The following is a 15556-nucleotide window of genomic DNA, read 5'->3' on the forward strand; positions in this document are numbered from 1 at the left end:
TCTACATAAAGATATACAACTAGGATGCTAAATTTTAGCATGATCATACATATTTAATAAAATAATATTACAAAATTATATATTTTACATTCAAACTATAACAACATGATTAGTGAGATTATTTTAAAAAAAATTAAATTATACATTTGTGGAAAAATAAAAATATTAAAAGTTAAATGATAAACGAGTATCCGATGGTAAACTGTTATGGAAAGATTCCTATTTTGAAATTTTAAATAGTTTTTTAAACGATTTTAGAACGGGTTTGGTATTGGGTACCTTAAATGGAAACGGTTTTGGTATATATTCACTAATTGGAAGGGTACCCAACATGTTTACATCCCTTGACCATTCTCGTTTTGCCCATTTTTCATTTCTTGAAAAGTTCTCAATTTAATTTCTTCTCTAGAAGATAAAGCAGAGTTGGAGATTTAAAGATTTAATTTTCAATTGGCATGAATGATGGAGACTTGATTGTGTTCCTTTTAGCCTAGGAAAGATATTATTGGCAAACATTTGATTCAGTGATAGAGCTACAAACAAGTTCAATTTCTAGAAATAGTCTCTCCACATACGCATATTATGTGCAGTAAAGTTTATGTACATATTGTATGTCCCTAATTCCATCCAACATTGTGGGTGAAATATGTTTACCGTAAATCCATAACCTAGAAAATATTCCAACGGAGACCCAAATTACTTGACACTGTTTTATTCATTCAGGAAAAAAAAAAAACTGAAAGGAGAGATAACTTATAATCATTGTATCACAAAAATATTTACATACCAGCTTTTACCCTAATTTGAGGAACACAGATTTTGTCACTAATCTAGCTAGCTAGACCCTGGATTCATTGAAAAGCCGTTTCTACAACTAAAAATTCTCTCAAAAGCACTATTACATTAGTTGTTTTCTTAAGACAACATCAGTTAATCTCTTGATGACACTGCTAGCTCCTCTGTAGCTGTTAGAGAAATGATGAATTCTATTCACTTCATCTCCCATGCAGGCTCAAACAAGCTTTTCCCAGCCCTTTGAAGGATTTTTAGTGGTTTGTTAAAATCATCTACATCTCTCAGTCCTCTCTCTTTTTGCACACAAAGAATGGCATTCAGCATTCTGCCTTGGCTAACATTCTTAATTCTATTTGTTTAAGCCTTGTTAAGCAACAACCTGTGGGGGCAGTATCATACTATTTTCTACAGTTTTACATTCCTTATAAATAGTAAATAGAAGCTATTGTTCAACATGTACTATTGCTGCCAAGTTGGGTCCATTAACAGCTGGTTTTTAGCTTCACATGACGCAAAGCATACAACCAGTATGTGGCCATGGCCACACACAAAGTTAAGCAGCGTCAGCAGATCAAAACAGCAGATAGGATATGATCTACTAATCTTGTACGGATTACTGTAACAAGCGGCCCCTCCGCAATATTAACACTTTCTTTTTTCCGCTTTGAGCCAACCGATACTAGTTTGAGTTTAGAAAAAGCGCTGGTACTAACTACTAAGTTTTGCTTACCCTATTATGTTTTTCCTGGACGATGTGGAACAAATTGTTAGTCGATAGCTCGCTCAGCACCACCAAACTTGACACTTGTGACCCCATCCACTTGAGCAGGGTGCTACAGTTAGAAGTAGAACATAATTGAATCATCGTATCATAATATCCCATGTCGTCTCTACTTGACTCATTATTACTCAAAACAGTTTTTCATTCACATAATTTGATTGGAACTGTGTGTGTAACTGTAATGTCACCTGAATGTGATCTGCATAGATATATCTATATCTATATATCTATATATATATATGTATATATGTATATATTTGTATTTTAGAAGGAATAAATTAGTGGGGTATGAATTCTACAATCATTGAAGAAGCTAAATCGATGGGGTTTTGTTGTTTGGTATGTAAGGTCGTTGGTTTCAAGAGTCTTCGGGCAACTAAATTAATGGTGATGTAACAGATAAAATAGGAAGATTATGTAATGAATTAATGATGATTCTTTTTCTTTGTTTATGAGTTAGTTCTGAATTATCTTCTCTGGAAGATAAAAGTAGTGGATTTAGAAGAGACTCACAAAAGAGAATGGCAACTGGCAGGCACAGTTTGACCTTTGTACAGTTAGGGGGACACCATGTTTGCCAATATTTCAACTCTCAAGCTGCTGTCCATGCTGTGGTGGTTACTTCTGTTGAATACTAAATAACCCAGAAATCCATCCATCTTGGCTGGGAGATCGATTTTAGTCGCAGAGTGTTGATGTAAACGTCCACGTACAGCACTTGCATCCATGTACCTTTAACCATTTAGTATCCTTACTTAATCAACATGAGAGTTGGAGACAAAAAAAATTTATCGTTTAGGGAAGAAGAACAACACAGAGCTGCAAGGACGAAAAGATTTGCACAATTGAAAACAATGTTGAGTACTTTTACACAAAAATTACGGATCATGCTGATGGACTGGCAAAGGGCCACAACCCACAAGCAACCAAAAGGCATGTGCACATTAGTATATATGCAGACGAAGATCCTTGAATGGCCCCCATAATCTTTTTTTTTTATAAGATCCACACAAATTACAATCATTGTATCACAAAAATCATGCAGTAGCTTTTGCCCTAATTTAAGGAACACTGCACAGATCTTGTCACTAATTTATCTACACAAATGGATTCATTTGAAAATTAAGCTGTTTCATTCATTCATATCCTGTATTTTAAGGGTAAAAAGCTCTCAAAGCCCATCTTTAATGGTGTTAAAATAGTTTTACAGGAATGTAAAACATGTTGTTGTCGGTTTTCTTAAGACAGTACTTCATTGTTAAGACATTAGTACTATTATGAGCTTAGGGCAGCATTATTACATTAGTTGTACTGATAAAAAGTAGGGTTTTTCACCAGAATGTGTTGGACCCCACAACAGCTATATTGAATCAACAAGGTTTGATTTCCCCCTTAAAATAGGAAAGGTTTTTGTCCATAAGCAATGTCTAGTATGTGTGTATATATACATACATTATGTGTGGTTCTCTCTCTCTCTCTTGTTTGCTCTAACAGTTTCATTATTGTAGCATCACTGTCCTGCACCAAGACAATGTATTGAACCCCCATCTTGCTATAAAACCTCTAGCTTGGTGACAGTGAAAGTTACTTGTGATGGATGAATAGTTTTTTTTTTTTTGTAACCGAGAATTTCCCACCCATCATGTCCATCGAATAGTTGGACCAATGTTAAACTCGAGCCGCCAACCCAACTCACTCCACGTTGGTGACAGAAAAGACCGGGTCGAAACCCGTTAAATTATGCAAAAACAGGATATCATTATGAGTCTCTATCTTATGCACCAAACTTTAGACAAATTCAACCAAATAGAGACATTGAAATGAGTGTAAATGAATTCCAACCTGTTGTGTGCACTCATCAAACACTAGACCTCAGCTCCTAGGAGGAAACATAAACTGTTGCAGAGTGTCTAATGCACACGCACAAGTTGTCGAGTAGTTGTTGAATTATTGGCAGAAATGTAGACTTCTGGTTCAGTTCATCTAATCCACGAATGAATGTAGAAAGAAATCCCATTCTACTGTCAATGTCCGAGGAGAAGTTAACATATGAATCTAATTCGTCCACACTCTCTGTAGAGTCGGGAAGATCGCGACTGATCCAAAAAGTAATGAACGAAAAAAAATAGCATGTCGTATCAATGAAGAATTCCAGGAATTTTTTTTTCTTTCTCGAATTTACGACAAAGTGTTTAACAGTTCAACCACAAATATTTTTTCTTGCAACTCATCCCATTAATTCCTGTGTGTATGTTGCTAGCACACACCAAGACACCGACGTACAAACGCACGCCCACACACACACAGAGAGACACTCAGAGCCAACTGGCAAATATGATTGAGCCAAATAGTGATAAAAATTGGGAGGGTGAAAGGGCATAGCAAAGGACAAAACTAGTCTAGGATTTGAACATGATTCTTCTGGTCTACTCTTCTTCTCCTCCTTCTTCTTCTTCTTATCTACATATAAATATACAAGAAAGACGGCTTTTCGTAAGCAAATTGTGAATGATAATCTTCTTCTCTTATGCATAGAATTTGGGTCAAGAGATGGATATATCAGAGTCTCAGTGTAATAGTGGTTGTGACTCTGGTTGGACACACTACTTAGACCAATCCACTTATTCTAAAAACCGATGCCATGGTTTCGGTGGTGTGGATGAGGCTTATAGAGGAGGGGAAGGAGCAAGAATGGAGAATGATGAAGAGGATGACTTGTCGATGGTCTCGGACGCGTCATCGGGGCCTAGACATTGTGATGCAGACCATGAGGAGTGCTCTGGTGAATTGGACAAGAGGAACAAAAGGTATAAGAAGAAGAAGAAGGTGAAGAGCAGAGAACATTGTAGAAATCAACATCAGTCATCTCTTGATGACACTGCTAGCTCCTCTGTATTGGGATCTCCCAAGGCAAGTTTTTGGTGGAAAAGGTATGATTGATCGATAGCGTTTCTGTTGGATACAAATTAACTAAAATTGTTTCTTTTTGATATTTCTGTACAGCAGGATGCAAGTTTCTCAAGAAATGAAGATTCAATGGAGCATCTTTTGGACTCTTCACAAGGCTTCTCTGCAACAAATTTCAGGGTACTTTTTTTTCTTTCTTTCCTTTCCTCCATCTCTATTGCTTTTTTTTTTTCCAACTCTTGTAGAACTTGAGAAGCTAATCTCTATAAGCTCTTGCAGGGAAAATCTGCATTCAAGAATCAGTTCGGATTGTTTCCTTCGTTCAAAGAATCGGGTTAGTCTTAATTTTGGTTTTCTATCAGTAGTTTTTCCCTGTAATGCTCACATATATATATATATACACATACTTGGCAGGTGGTTTTCGAGGAAGGAAGTCACAGTGACAGATAACATATCATCATAACTGCAGCTGCTTTGGAGAGGGGATGTAAAGCAAAAATGGATTATATTTAGCTATGAAAGAAAGATTTCAATTTTTTTCTTTTTCATATTTGTTCTCCTCCAATTCTACTACTTTTTCTGTGTTTACTGTCTGTCAAGGCAGGAGGAAACAATATAACAAAAAAAAAAATTTCTTCTCCAAGATTTTTATTCTCTGTCAAGACTAAAAATCTTGCATCGAATTGACATAATACAATCCAGTGGTTTATAAACAAAGATTCACTCACTTTGACACAACCACGGCCTTATGACGTTCTTTGGACTTAAGAGTACCATAGGCGACTAGCCAAAAGAATAAAGTCGTGTGGACCCGTGGCCCAAAATGAACAATATCGATTTGTAGTGTTTGGAATATGTTAATTGTCAGGTAATTTTTTTTTTTACAGTAAGACTACTAATTACAAAGTGCAAGCCTACCAAAGATGGTAACTACTATAGAAGAACATAGCATGCCTATGTTTGGTTGCAAAAGATGATTAGGAAGAAAATCATTTTAATCTACCAACCACAATTCTAATAGCAATACACGAACTACAATTTTGGTATTATCATCTAAAATTCATTACAGGGTGTCTCTAACATCATCTCAGGCTCATTACAGGGTGTCGCTAGCCAGCCGTACCAGCTTGTAAGCAAACTAGTCCTGTAGGAGGACAGTAAGGAGAAGCGCTGGCTTTTCCCATTTTCTGCAACTGCCAGCCTAGCTTAAAACAAGTTAGGGTTGGTAAATTGGGATGTTACTACCACTTTCTAGACTCGAAGTGGACAAGTTTATTCAGATGGAAAGAACCAAACGCAAAGCCTCATTTTCCACCAAAAGCAACACCCCCACCACCACCCTTGATGGGTACCTACTAAAAATGTGATCCATACTACATGATACTGAGAGCAATTATTGAATTTGTTTTGGTTGGTTTTGCATTGAAAATCTTTTCTGGGACTGGTTCCATCTTCAGTATTAGGCTGCAACCCATATCCTGGAAAATGACTTAAATCTCAAGAAAACGACTATATACTGACGACAAATAAACCTAACCCAAACCCGCAAGACAAGCTCACAAAACCAAGATTCTACAAAAGCTAGTTTATTCAAAATCTCGACCTTGGGTACCATACACCCAAAGTCCGAAGAGAGCCAACTAGACTATCGCCAAATGGATGAAAAACGACAGCACCTCAACCTCTATTCTGTCAATCCTGCTCTTGTGCACTCTTTTACTTGTGATAAAAAGAAAATCACATCCTCGTATTTATTGATTTATCTCCCAAAGTAACCTTTGAAATGAAAGTACTGTAGCTGGTTCTTAAGCACAACGAATTACAAATCACATAACCATCAAGTTCCATATCACCGAATGCAGCAGCAACATCAATAATTTTAAAAACTTTTGGACTGATTTGTCACGTTCGGACCCATATCATCCCCACCATGCAATGCGTGGCCACGAGGAAACTAAATGAAGCAAAGAGATCCTGGAGCCAAACACCAAAAAGCAGGCCAGGGCCAATAGTCCAACCGCAATCCAATTAACATTACAAATGAATAGAGCAATAGACGAAGCCAGCAAACCCTTCATATCATTCTTGATGTATGGTTCCCAGATCATGCTTTGATGTCATAAGCTTATTTTGGAAATTACAGTCCAGGAAAAAAATGAACGATTTAATAATTCACGTTATTCATATGACAAACGCACTTGCACATCAAACACCTCGGTATGAAAAATATTTGGGAGAATGCAGAAGACAGAAAAGCTGCTGTTACATGTTGAAAAAATTACTCAATGAATACATTACACAACATGCCTTTGTCCCCAGATCTCCAGGAAAAACAAGGGATGTGAGTTATGTGACAAAAGTATAGGGTTGATTGCCAGACCTAAACTTAAATGGCTGCAAACAAATCCCCCCCCCCCCCCCCCCCAATGAGCAATTATGTCCCAAAAATATGTCTGTGGACTGGGGGGGCATCGAAAGTTTTAACCACATCAACCCATGGCTTGTCTATGACCATCATAGATCTGTTTGAAAGGTGACCAACAAATAAAACAGGATCTCTGAATGCAAAAAATTCAAAAAATTTTCTATCATTCACTTTAGAATCTGTTTGGCAGTCTCTCAACTTACGCTTCAGTCCCCCGTTACCATTTATCATGTCGTAGTCATCATCACGATCCACAGGCATTCCAAAGTCAATGGAGCACATGGCCCTACAAAGAAAAAAGTAAATCAAATACTAATTGAATCATACCCTTGAAAACCTTCAATGAAACAATATCATGCATAGAGCAAATTCTAAGGTATTCTGAGCAAAGAATCTTACATAGACAAATAATTTCATAGGGAGATAGCTTGCACAGAATACAAATTGCATAGTTTACAGACATTCTAAAAACAAGATTTAAAGACACTACACTAGCCATAAGCAACCAATTCTATAATCAATGTTCCTTTAAAAATAGAGATAATGTCACATGTTCAAATTTCATCAGATTATTTGATGATTAAATTACTTTAGACTTGAACCACATCAGGTAGGGTGCAGTTAGCTATTTCCCTTGATGCAAACTGGGTCAACCCAATGACACATGCCAGAATTGAAATATCAAATAAGGTGCCAATCCTACCATCAATAATCCAGATAATATATCTTTCAAAATGATTCCCTCTGTTATTAAGACTAGCATCATAATAATAGAGTTTTCAGCCATCACAGTCGTGACTTTGTGAACACACAATCAACAAACTAGAATCACAGTGCACCCGTGGAGGTGCACCCAAAGAAACATGTCACATGATACCTATGAAATTTCAACGTGACACAAGATGAAATCTAGAATGAATTATTGACACATAGAGAGAGCAATTTAATTCTGCTTTGTTCAGATGATATTCTATCTTATCTCAAGCAAAATAAAGACAGATTACCTGGCACTATAAATAATAACAGAAGACGAACTAGTTGATGGTGGGAAAGACAGCCCAATAACTTCCCCAGGAAATTCTTGGTATCTCTTAGAGAGAACAAATGTGTGTTTCTGCGACCATTCTCCCAACTGTTTGGCATCTACATCAAATGCATAAACCTGGTTTGAAGAGGTGGTGATTACAAGCACATTGCTATTTTGAGGATGAAACCCGCCAGCTGTAACAGAGGCATCATCCAATCTTGAGATGAACCAGTGCTGTCTGTTTCCAAATTTTAAATAAATTAAAAAAAACAATTACTAAAAAAATGACTGAATAAAATAATTGTAACGGTCCACAAATAAATTCTGAGTTCCAAGTAATAACAAGCCCCAAGAATCTAAAATCTCCCAGCTTCCACAATTAAACTCTCACCCTCGCTCAAACAAGCAGGCACACACACACACATATCTTTACCCCAAACTATGTTGTTGAATATGCTACTGTAAATTGTCTCACTAAATGCAAATGCCAAATAATAAAAGCTCATAAAGAAAACCATCTACAGGTAGTTCTCATTGGATCACCGAGTATCCTACAAAATCCATAGCATTGATAGTGATTTGGTGATTCCCAAACTTCAGGCTATGAGCAAAAATATTGGAAACCAATAAAATTGGAGACCAAAAGCCAAACTTCTCATATGTCAGGGTGAGAGCCTTGGAACCAATTCACATGAAATTAAGAAGTTAATTTTCTGTCTCAGAAAGTAAATCCAAGTATCAGTGTTATCAAAGGGGAAGGCACGCTTAGGGCACAAAGGGCTCTTGTCACCCTGAGACAAAATGCACACTTAAGGCACTTGCTCAAGTGAAGCGCAAGGCACAGAATCAAGAAAATAAGCAAATATAAATACAACAAGAAGCATCTTAGATTTCATGGGTCGGCATTTTTCTCAGAGGATTTTAGATTTAAGAAAGGACCAAACCCACTTTTTATTATTTTGGCCAGATTGAATAGAAACATGCAAGCCCACCTGCAAAATTTCACCAGGCGTTTGCATTGGTGCCCTAGCGCCAGTTGCCAGGTGTGCGCTTAAGCATTGCCTCACTAAAGAGGAGAGGCGCACCTGAGGACAGGCAAGGCGCTGCACCGCGCCTTGCTGCACCTCAGCGCCTAGGCGCGCCTTTGATAACACTGCCAAGTATAAAAGAGGATCAGACTAAACAAATTCATACGAGAACAACTTATAGACAGATCTATTCGAGTAGCCTACAGGTGTTAACTCTAATGACATTTTTTTATGAATTAAGAGAACACCAGTTTGACACACTAAAGTAGTATTAATTTCACACCTTTGTGTCTCCAAGTTGAACAAATATACATCTCCAAAACAGTTTACGGCAGCCAACCACTGCCCATCACAACTGGCAAACATTTTTGTTATGGGAGGCTCACTTGGAGGTAATTCCTCTTCATTTTCATCACGGCGAGGTGTGAAGGTATGTACAATGTCTGCACTGTCCACGTCCACAACCTGCATTACTAGAATTTCAATATGCGCAATTTACCAAACATTTTATGTAAAAATCCACCAGAGTTTTGTGGAAAAGACTATGCTAATTGTGCATACCTCTCAAAATTACAGCATCATCATCATCTAAATTCACAAATGAATATTAATATTGAGAACCTATGACAATGATAGCTGCAAAGACTATGGGATTTACGGAAGGCTAAAATTACAACTGAATGATTCTTAACCCATTAACTGGTGCAAGAGCATAGTTGGATCTATGAATTATGGCGTAGAGTAGTTATATTAAGAACAGGATTTCAGCATCTTAAAAAAGGATGTACTTATTTTAATTTTGCTTGGGAATTTTCTCAGTTAATTAATACTATAACAGTATTAACACAACTTCAACAAAGAAAAGATAATTTTATTTTGGTTCCAATGAATAATATCTTTTGAAAATCCAGTTTAATCAATTAAATGAACAGCAATTACTTCAATTTTGTAACTTCAAGGTCTCACAAATTTCATAGTCTACATCATTTTTGACTAAATAATTTAGAAAGCAATAAAGTAAGTGAAAGACAGTACAAAGGCCTAACAACATGCTTTATCATATCATAGGCCCACACAAGACATTAGTTACATACTTCTATTCTAGTTACACAAATTTAAATATATAAATTTATGAGGCTTAATTTAATTGAGCCAGAAGTAGAGAACGCATGACAGTATGACACTAAAAAATAGGTTGAAGGTGGAACATTATACATGAAAAGGAATGTATTGAAGATAAAATCATAAAAAGAAAGGCTTACATAAATTCTTCTATCATGCCCTGCTATAATCAATCGTGAAGAATCAGAACTAAAGATCATTGAATGCGCATATGTTAGTTTCCGAGGAAGTTGCTTTTTATTAACAGCCCATGAGCTTTTTCCAGATTCATGCCTCTTCAATTCAAATAGGTTGGGTTTAAGATGATCTGAATAAGCAAATAGGCTCCCTGATTTAGAAATGGCACTGCAGATGATCTTTCGAGATGCCTTACTCTTAACTTTAGCAACCAGCTTAGTAGTTGCACAGCCCCCAGAAGTGACAGAATTCAGTTTGCGAAGTGCCCCGCCATTTGTGTAAACGCAGAAAATATCTAAACAATAAGGTGCCTGGACTAAAAGCAATGATGTCTGCTTGAACACTGAATTAAGAACTAGTTGAGTGTGTAATCTCTGAGGACTAGGACATATATCATGAGGAGAGAACTTGGTGAACTCCTTTGCTGTGTAGGCAAAGAGCTTCGTGTCATCCCCCGCTGAGATAAGCATGGGAACCCCTAAATGAGCCCACTTCCGGTAACTAAAATCCATTGGCTTCTCCTTACCACGAATCCGCTTTACATCCTCCTCCGGCATAAAGTCTAATTCACACAGTTTAGGAGAAAAACAACAATACCATCATCAACCACAATCGAAATAAAAGTAAGAATAACAATAAGAATATATAATAACTATATCAAAAGTAGCTCATCAACAGACCTTCGCGACTGATAGGTACAGCCACTGCCAAGGCCCTGACATCATGAGTGTGAGCTCTTACATAACCAATGTAGGTCCATTTATTCATCACTGCTAAAGTGTTGTCAGCACTCGACCCAACTATCTCACTCGAAAGTTTATAAAGAATAACCTACAGCCAGAAGAAACTTAATGAGCACTAGTCATATCCCCTTCTCACCTCATGGAGAACCAGAGTGGGGGATTTAAAAATATTTCATTCAATACGAAACAATCATACTTTTCTACAGCTTATTCATGGCCATACTTGAACTGAAAATTATTTTAAAAAGTGGAAAGGAAATATTAAACCTTCTTTTTTTAAAAAAATATATACTTAACAGTTTAATCAGATATGCTTGCTTCTCACAAAAAATATATGTACTTAACAAGAACACATATAAAAATGACCCACTCTCAATTCAAATTTTAAAATTGACACAGTTCCTAACTTGTCATAATAATTTGCCACAATACCAAAAAAATTATGACAAAAAATCTTCGACAAGTAATTCTTCAACATATGCATCAGTATAGATAAACAGTTCACATATTTTCATTTGAAAGAATATAAAACAAATGATTTCCAAATAACTCTCTGTTAAATATCAAGTTCTTTATAATCAAAAAAATAAAATATCCAATACTTGCTTTTATCTGATTTCCATTGGCCTTGAATCCGCCTATGATTTGAATAACAAAATGTTCGACCTCACAATATCCTAAATGTTCAGCCTTGCCAAAAATAAGACACGAGATACAATAATCATGTTCAGCAAAATATTTTGCTCTTAAAATATAAATTGCATGCCTGTATTTCATAATTAAAAGCATTAAATAAAATTAATCACATCAAAACTTCAAAATGGTATCCAGGAATGTATATCAGCCAATGATTCAAGTCAACCCTACGAAATAACCTTATTATTAGCTATTCCAGCTTTGCTGACTGCACTTCAAAATCTACTCACTTATTACTTAAGGATCAAAAATCAAGTCTAAGTTCCCAGTTCCCACTATAACAAAGTGGCCGCGATAATTGGGCTCCATTTGGAAGATATTGGAAAATGGCATAACACCTCATGATCCATATCCCTTGGTAATAAAGGAATATTCTTTCTATAATACTGAAAATGCATGGTTTTATAAAAAATAGGGATGGCTGGAGGGATCCTAATGCAAGGGAAAGTGTCACTGAATTGCTTAAAGCTGGCTGGAGGGATACTAATGTAAGGGAAAGCGTCATTGAACAGCTCATAGCTTGACGTACTGATTGGCACTTGCTTGGTGCCCTTCAATTTAATTACATTTTTAAGTTTTAAAAAAAAAAAACTAACAAAATTACTTGTTCAATTTTCTTAAATTGAGGTTGCACTACAAACAAGGTTTTAATCAATTTCAGTTTTGAAACAGACTAATAGCATGTACCTGGCCATCAGAACCAGCAGAAAACACCCTGTTATGCCCAGGGGCAGTTGCTAGTGCATTCACATCTCCTTTGTGGTAAGAATGTCCTTGTATAAGAGTTCCATGCTGAGAATCCCAAAACTGAACACTACCAGTACTGTCCGCAGTAACAAGGGTCCCACACCTGAATCAAAAATAAACAATTTATCAAGAAAAATAGAAGTTGCCAATGACCCAAAGGCACCAATACTAAAACAGTAAAACACATGCAAGGATTACAAAATCTGTACAGAGAAGTTGCCATCTCTACCTCAGAGCAAGTAATGACCAAACACATAGTTCGGGTCCACTACCCAGTCCTCCAAGCCCAAGTGTAATCCTATAGATTTCGTGACCAAGTTTTGGATTCCAACACCTTACAATCCTGCAAAAAGGCCATTTCATTTATACAATTGAATATACTTAATCATGGGAGAGAGAGATGGGAGAAAGCATAAAATTTTATGCAACCATACGCTTTATCTCATTTTACAATAAGATAATCCATCGGACTTTGGCGGTCAGCACAAAAAAGCAACATCAGCACGTAAAATACTCACCCATCACTATTCCCCGAATATAGTCTGTTAGCATCAGGACCCCAAGCCACACTTAAAACACGACCTGCAATTTACAATAAAAACAAGAATTCATATGTGAAAAGCAACAAAACAAAAACAAAAGTTCATTTTGAGTGTAGAAATCTCACCACTGACCCTAGGCAATGATTTATTGTATAACAACTCATCTGATTCAGAGATATTGTAAAGTCTAACACAACCATCATCACAACCCATTGCCACAAGTAGTGAATCATCAGCAACTGATTTCTCGTGGACTTCGTCTGAGTCTGAGTCTGACTCACTTTCACTAGATTCATTGTCGTCATCATCTCCAATATTACCATTTAAAAAGCCATTTCCAGTATTTTGGGACTTAGGCTTTGTGTAACTCGGAGGAGCATTAGATTGTGCCACAGCCATCTGCCAGATTGAGACCCCAATGGACTCTAATACAGTCTGCAAATAAACCAATAAACCAACAAAAGATAACTTAACCACTGACAGTGTCATACACGATCCCTGTATGGAGTTTGGATGAGGACATACAAGGATATGTGTCAGGTATGATGATCTAATGACCCCCACTCCCACACTGATTACATAAGGAATGGTGGGGAACTATATATGGAGACCTAAACTTAACAGAATTTTTCAGGGAACAAAACAATGAGGACTTGTGGGCCAAGCTAGAGAATTTCACATAGAATTACCTAGAAACAGGCTCTCTTTTAGTTGTCTTAACCTTTTAACCATCTTAATTTCAGTTGCATTGGTCGAGGAATCCATTGTAGACAAATGATATAGCCAGAGCAAATAAAAGAGTGACTATTGCTTCTCCAACGTCCTAATGGGAGAATAACTAACACCAACATTTGAGGGGAAAAAGGAGATCCATGTAGTTGGCCATAACTTATATGGAACTAAAGATGTTGAGTAGAACTCACCCAGTGTACCAAATAACAATATGTAAACAAAAAATAAACAATTTAAATCCAGGTCCAGATAACAGAAAGTTTAAACATTTGCTTTATTAAGTTACTTGGGCAAACGTTCTGATGATGCTGGGGATTTCCTGGCAGGGACAAACAGCAAAGAAGCTTTATTCAATTAATTCCTACGTTTGTGATGTGGATGCTATGGCTTGAAAGGAATAACAGAGTTTTCAACAACATTGAAGCCTCCATAGACTCCTTCTTAGTAAACTGGTTTGATTGCCTTAGATTTTGGGGTTCTTCTTTTTCTGAGAATATTTTTTATCTTTTGAATATCTCTCCCTTCTAATTTGTCTGGGTTGAGCCCCCTTGGTGCTTGAATAAAAAAATTTCTTCTCAAAAAAAGTTAGACACTCGGGTATGATACAGTGATGCTTTTACATAACCAGTGTAAGTCATATAATCCCAAACAAAGCAGAAACTGTAATTTTATTGTGTTAAGAGCAAATCAAATGGAGAGCAAATATACAAAGCAAGAAATGAAATCCATAGTATTGCACACAATAGTTATCACCTTCTGCTTCAAATTAAAAAGATCCCACTCCGAAACCGACCCATCAATACTGGAGGAAAACAACCGGCCACAATGCAACCCTTTTGAACCAGCACGACACCACACCAGCGAGGAAACTCTCGAATTAGGGTCTCCGTGAATCGTCTAGGAAAATCAACCAATATCATAATACGGAAAATAGCTTCTCAAATAATAACAAAATTAGTAAAATATTTGTTTTGTTTTGGTACCAGCTGACAGTGCCAGCCTACAGAGCCAGGAGAGACGAGCCAAATCTCGAGTGAACCGTCCTCCCGAGCGGCGGCAACCTGAGAGTTGTCAGCGCTGGTTGCTAGGGCTACTACCGGAGACGGCATCCAGTCGATTGAGCTATTCCGGTAAACTTTGAACATGTCGTTGCAAATTACGGAGTAAACCAATAATCAATAACGTATAAATCTTGCGATCTTCTGCCTGCCGGAGTAAATGCAAACAAGTAGAAGGTGAAGGGGCTGAGAAAGCATGAGAGGGAAACGGAAGTAGGCGGGCGATGAGAGGTTAGGTTTTTGAGGGTTTAAGGCTTCAAGCGCGATCTATTAAAAGGTGCAAAAGTAAATCGGGCCTGGTTAGACCGGGGTGCGTGCGGGTATTGAACCGGTCTGAGTCTATCAGCTAGCAACCGGTACCGTTTCGATATTCTTGTTATTTTGTTAATAGCAATGATAAAAATTTAGGCCCCTAGGGGGTGGGGGAATTTAGGACGATGACATTGTTGGATTGTTGGATTGTTGGATGTAGAAGCAAGAGAGTAGTAACAAATCTCTTTCATATTGATACGGCAAAAAAAATGGTGTTGCTATATATACCCCCATATTGCTTCTTTCACCCCCCACACAATGATTATCACGAGTTTCCACAAACGATGACAAATCGATCATTTCAAACCCCACCACTCCAACTACGTACATCTGGTCCATCATTTCAAAAAAAAAAAATCATGCATTTTTCAAATAAGGACACTGTAATACCTCGTACCTTTAGAGTCCTAGTACGAATGACACATGTCGAGTATATATCCATTTGAGTCGGATAGACATGTTTG

At 37.1% G+C, this 15556-nt stretch overlaps 2 protein-coding genes across 3 annotated transcripts; one reads left to right on the forward strand and one right to left on the reverse strand.

Annotated features, from left to right (window-relative positions):
* Nucleotides 1-3713: 3713 nt before the first annotated feature.
* LOC120011484 lies at nt 3714-5126 on the forward strand. 2 transcript variants are annotated; one of them, XM_038862608.1, is made up of 4 exons: nt 3714-4486; nt 4580-4663; nt 4763-4817; nt 4898-5126. In XM_038862608.1, exons 1-4 carry the CDS (start codon nt 4127-4129, stop codon nt 4924-4926), a joined length of 528 nt encoding a protein of 175 aa, XP_038718536.1. In that variant the 5' UTR covers nt 3714-4126; the 3' UTR covers nt 4927-5126. The 2 variants fall into 2 exon arrangements, with proteins under 2 accessions (XP_038718536.1, XP_038718538.1); XM_038862610.1 differs by having other exon boundaries at nt 3729-4486; nt 4583-4663.
* Nucleotides 5127-6641: 1515 nt separating this feature from the next.
* On the reverse strand, nt 6642-15017 carry LOC120011178 (WD repeat-containing protein PCN-like). The gene is made up of 11 exons (XM_038862245.1): nt 14706-15017; nt 14476-14619; nt 13116-13425; nt 12967-13030; nt 12678-12791; nt 12389-12551; nt 10943-11093; nt 10226-10824; nt 9247-9428; nt 7913-8173; nt 6642-7194 (listed from the first exon to the last, which is right to left on the reverse strand). The coding sequence occupies exons 1-11, from the start codon at nt 14865-14867 to the stop codon at nt 6918-6920; spliced, it is 2427 nt and encodes an 808-aa protein (XP_038718173.1). The 5' UTR covers nt 14868-15017; the 3' UTR covers nt 6642-6917.
* Between the last annotated feature and the right edge of the window lie 539 nt (nt 15018-15556).

This window comes from Tripterygium wilfordii, chromosome 12 (assembly GCF_013401445.1).
Source record: "Tripterygium wilfordii isolate XIE 37 chromosome 12, ASM1340144v1, whole genome shotgun sequence".
Taxonomy (NCBI): domain Eukaryota; kingdom Viridiplantae; phylum Streptophyta; class Magnoliopsida; order Celastrales; family Celastraceae; genus Tripterygium; species Tripterygium wilfordii.

Excerpts from the sequence above, each read along its gene's own strand:
- LOC120011484 (XM_038862608.1), top strand. The coding sequence starts at position 4,127 with ATGGATATATCAGAGTCTCAGTGTAATAGTGGTTGTGACTCTGGTTGG. Across the intron at positions 4,487-4,579 it reads CTGTATTGGGATCTCCCAAG|CAGGATGCAAGTTTCTCAAG; the intron begins GCAAGTTTTTGG and ends ATTTCTGTACAG. Across the intron at positions 4,818-4,897 it reads TCCTTCGTTCAAAGAATCGG|GTGGTTTTCGAGGAAGGAAG; the intron begins GTTAGTCTTAAT and ends CATACTTGGCAG.
- LOC120011178 (XM_038862245.1), bottom strand. The coding sequence starts at position 14,867 with ATGTTCAAAGTTTACCGGAATAGCTCAATCGACTGGATGCCGTCTCCG. Across the intron at positions 14,620-14,705 it reads TAGGCTGGCACTGTCAGCTG|ACGATTCACGGAGACCCTAA; the intron begins GTACCAAAACAA and ends TGATTTTCCTAG. Across the intron at positions 11,094-12,388 it reads CTGCTGGTTCTGATGGCCAG|GTTATTCTTTATAAACTTTC; the intron begins GTACATGCTATT and ends TTCTGGCTGTAG.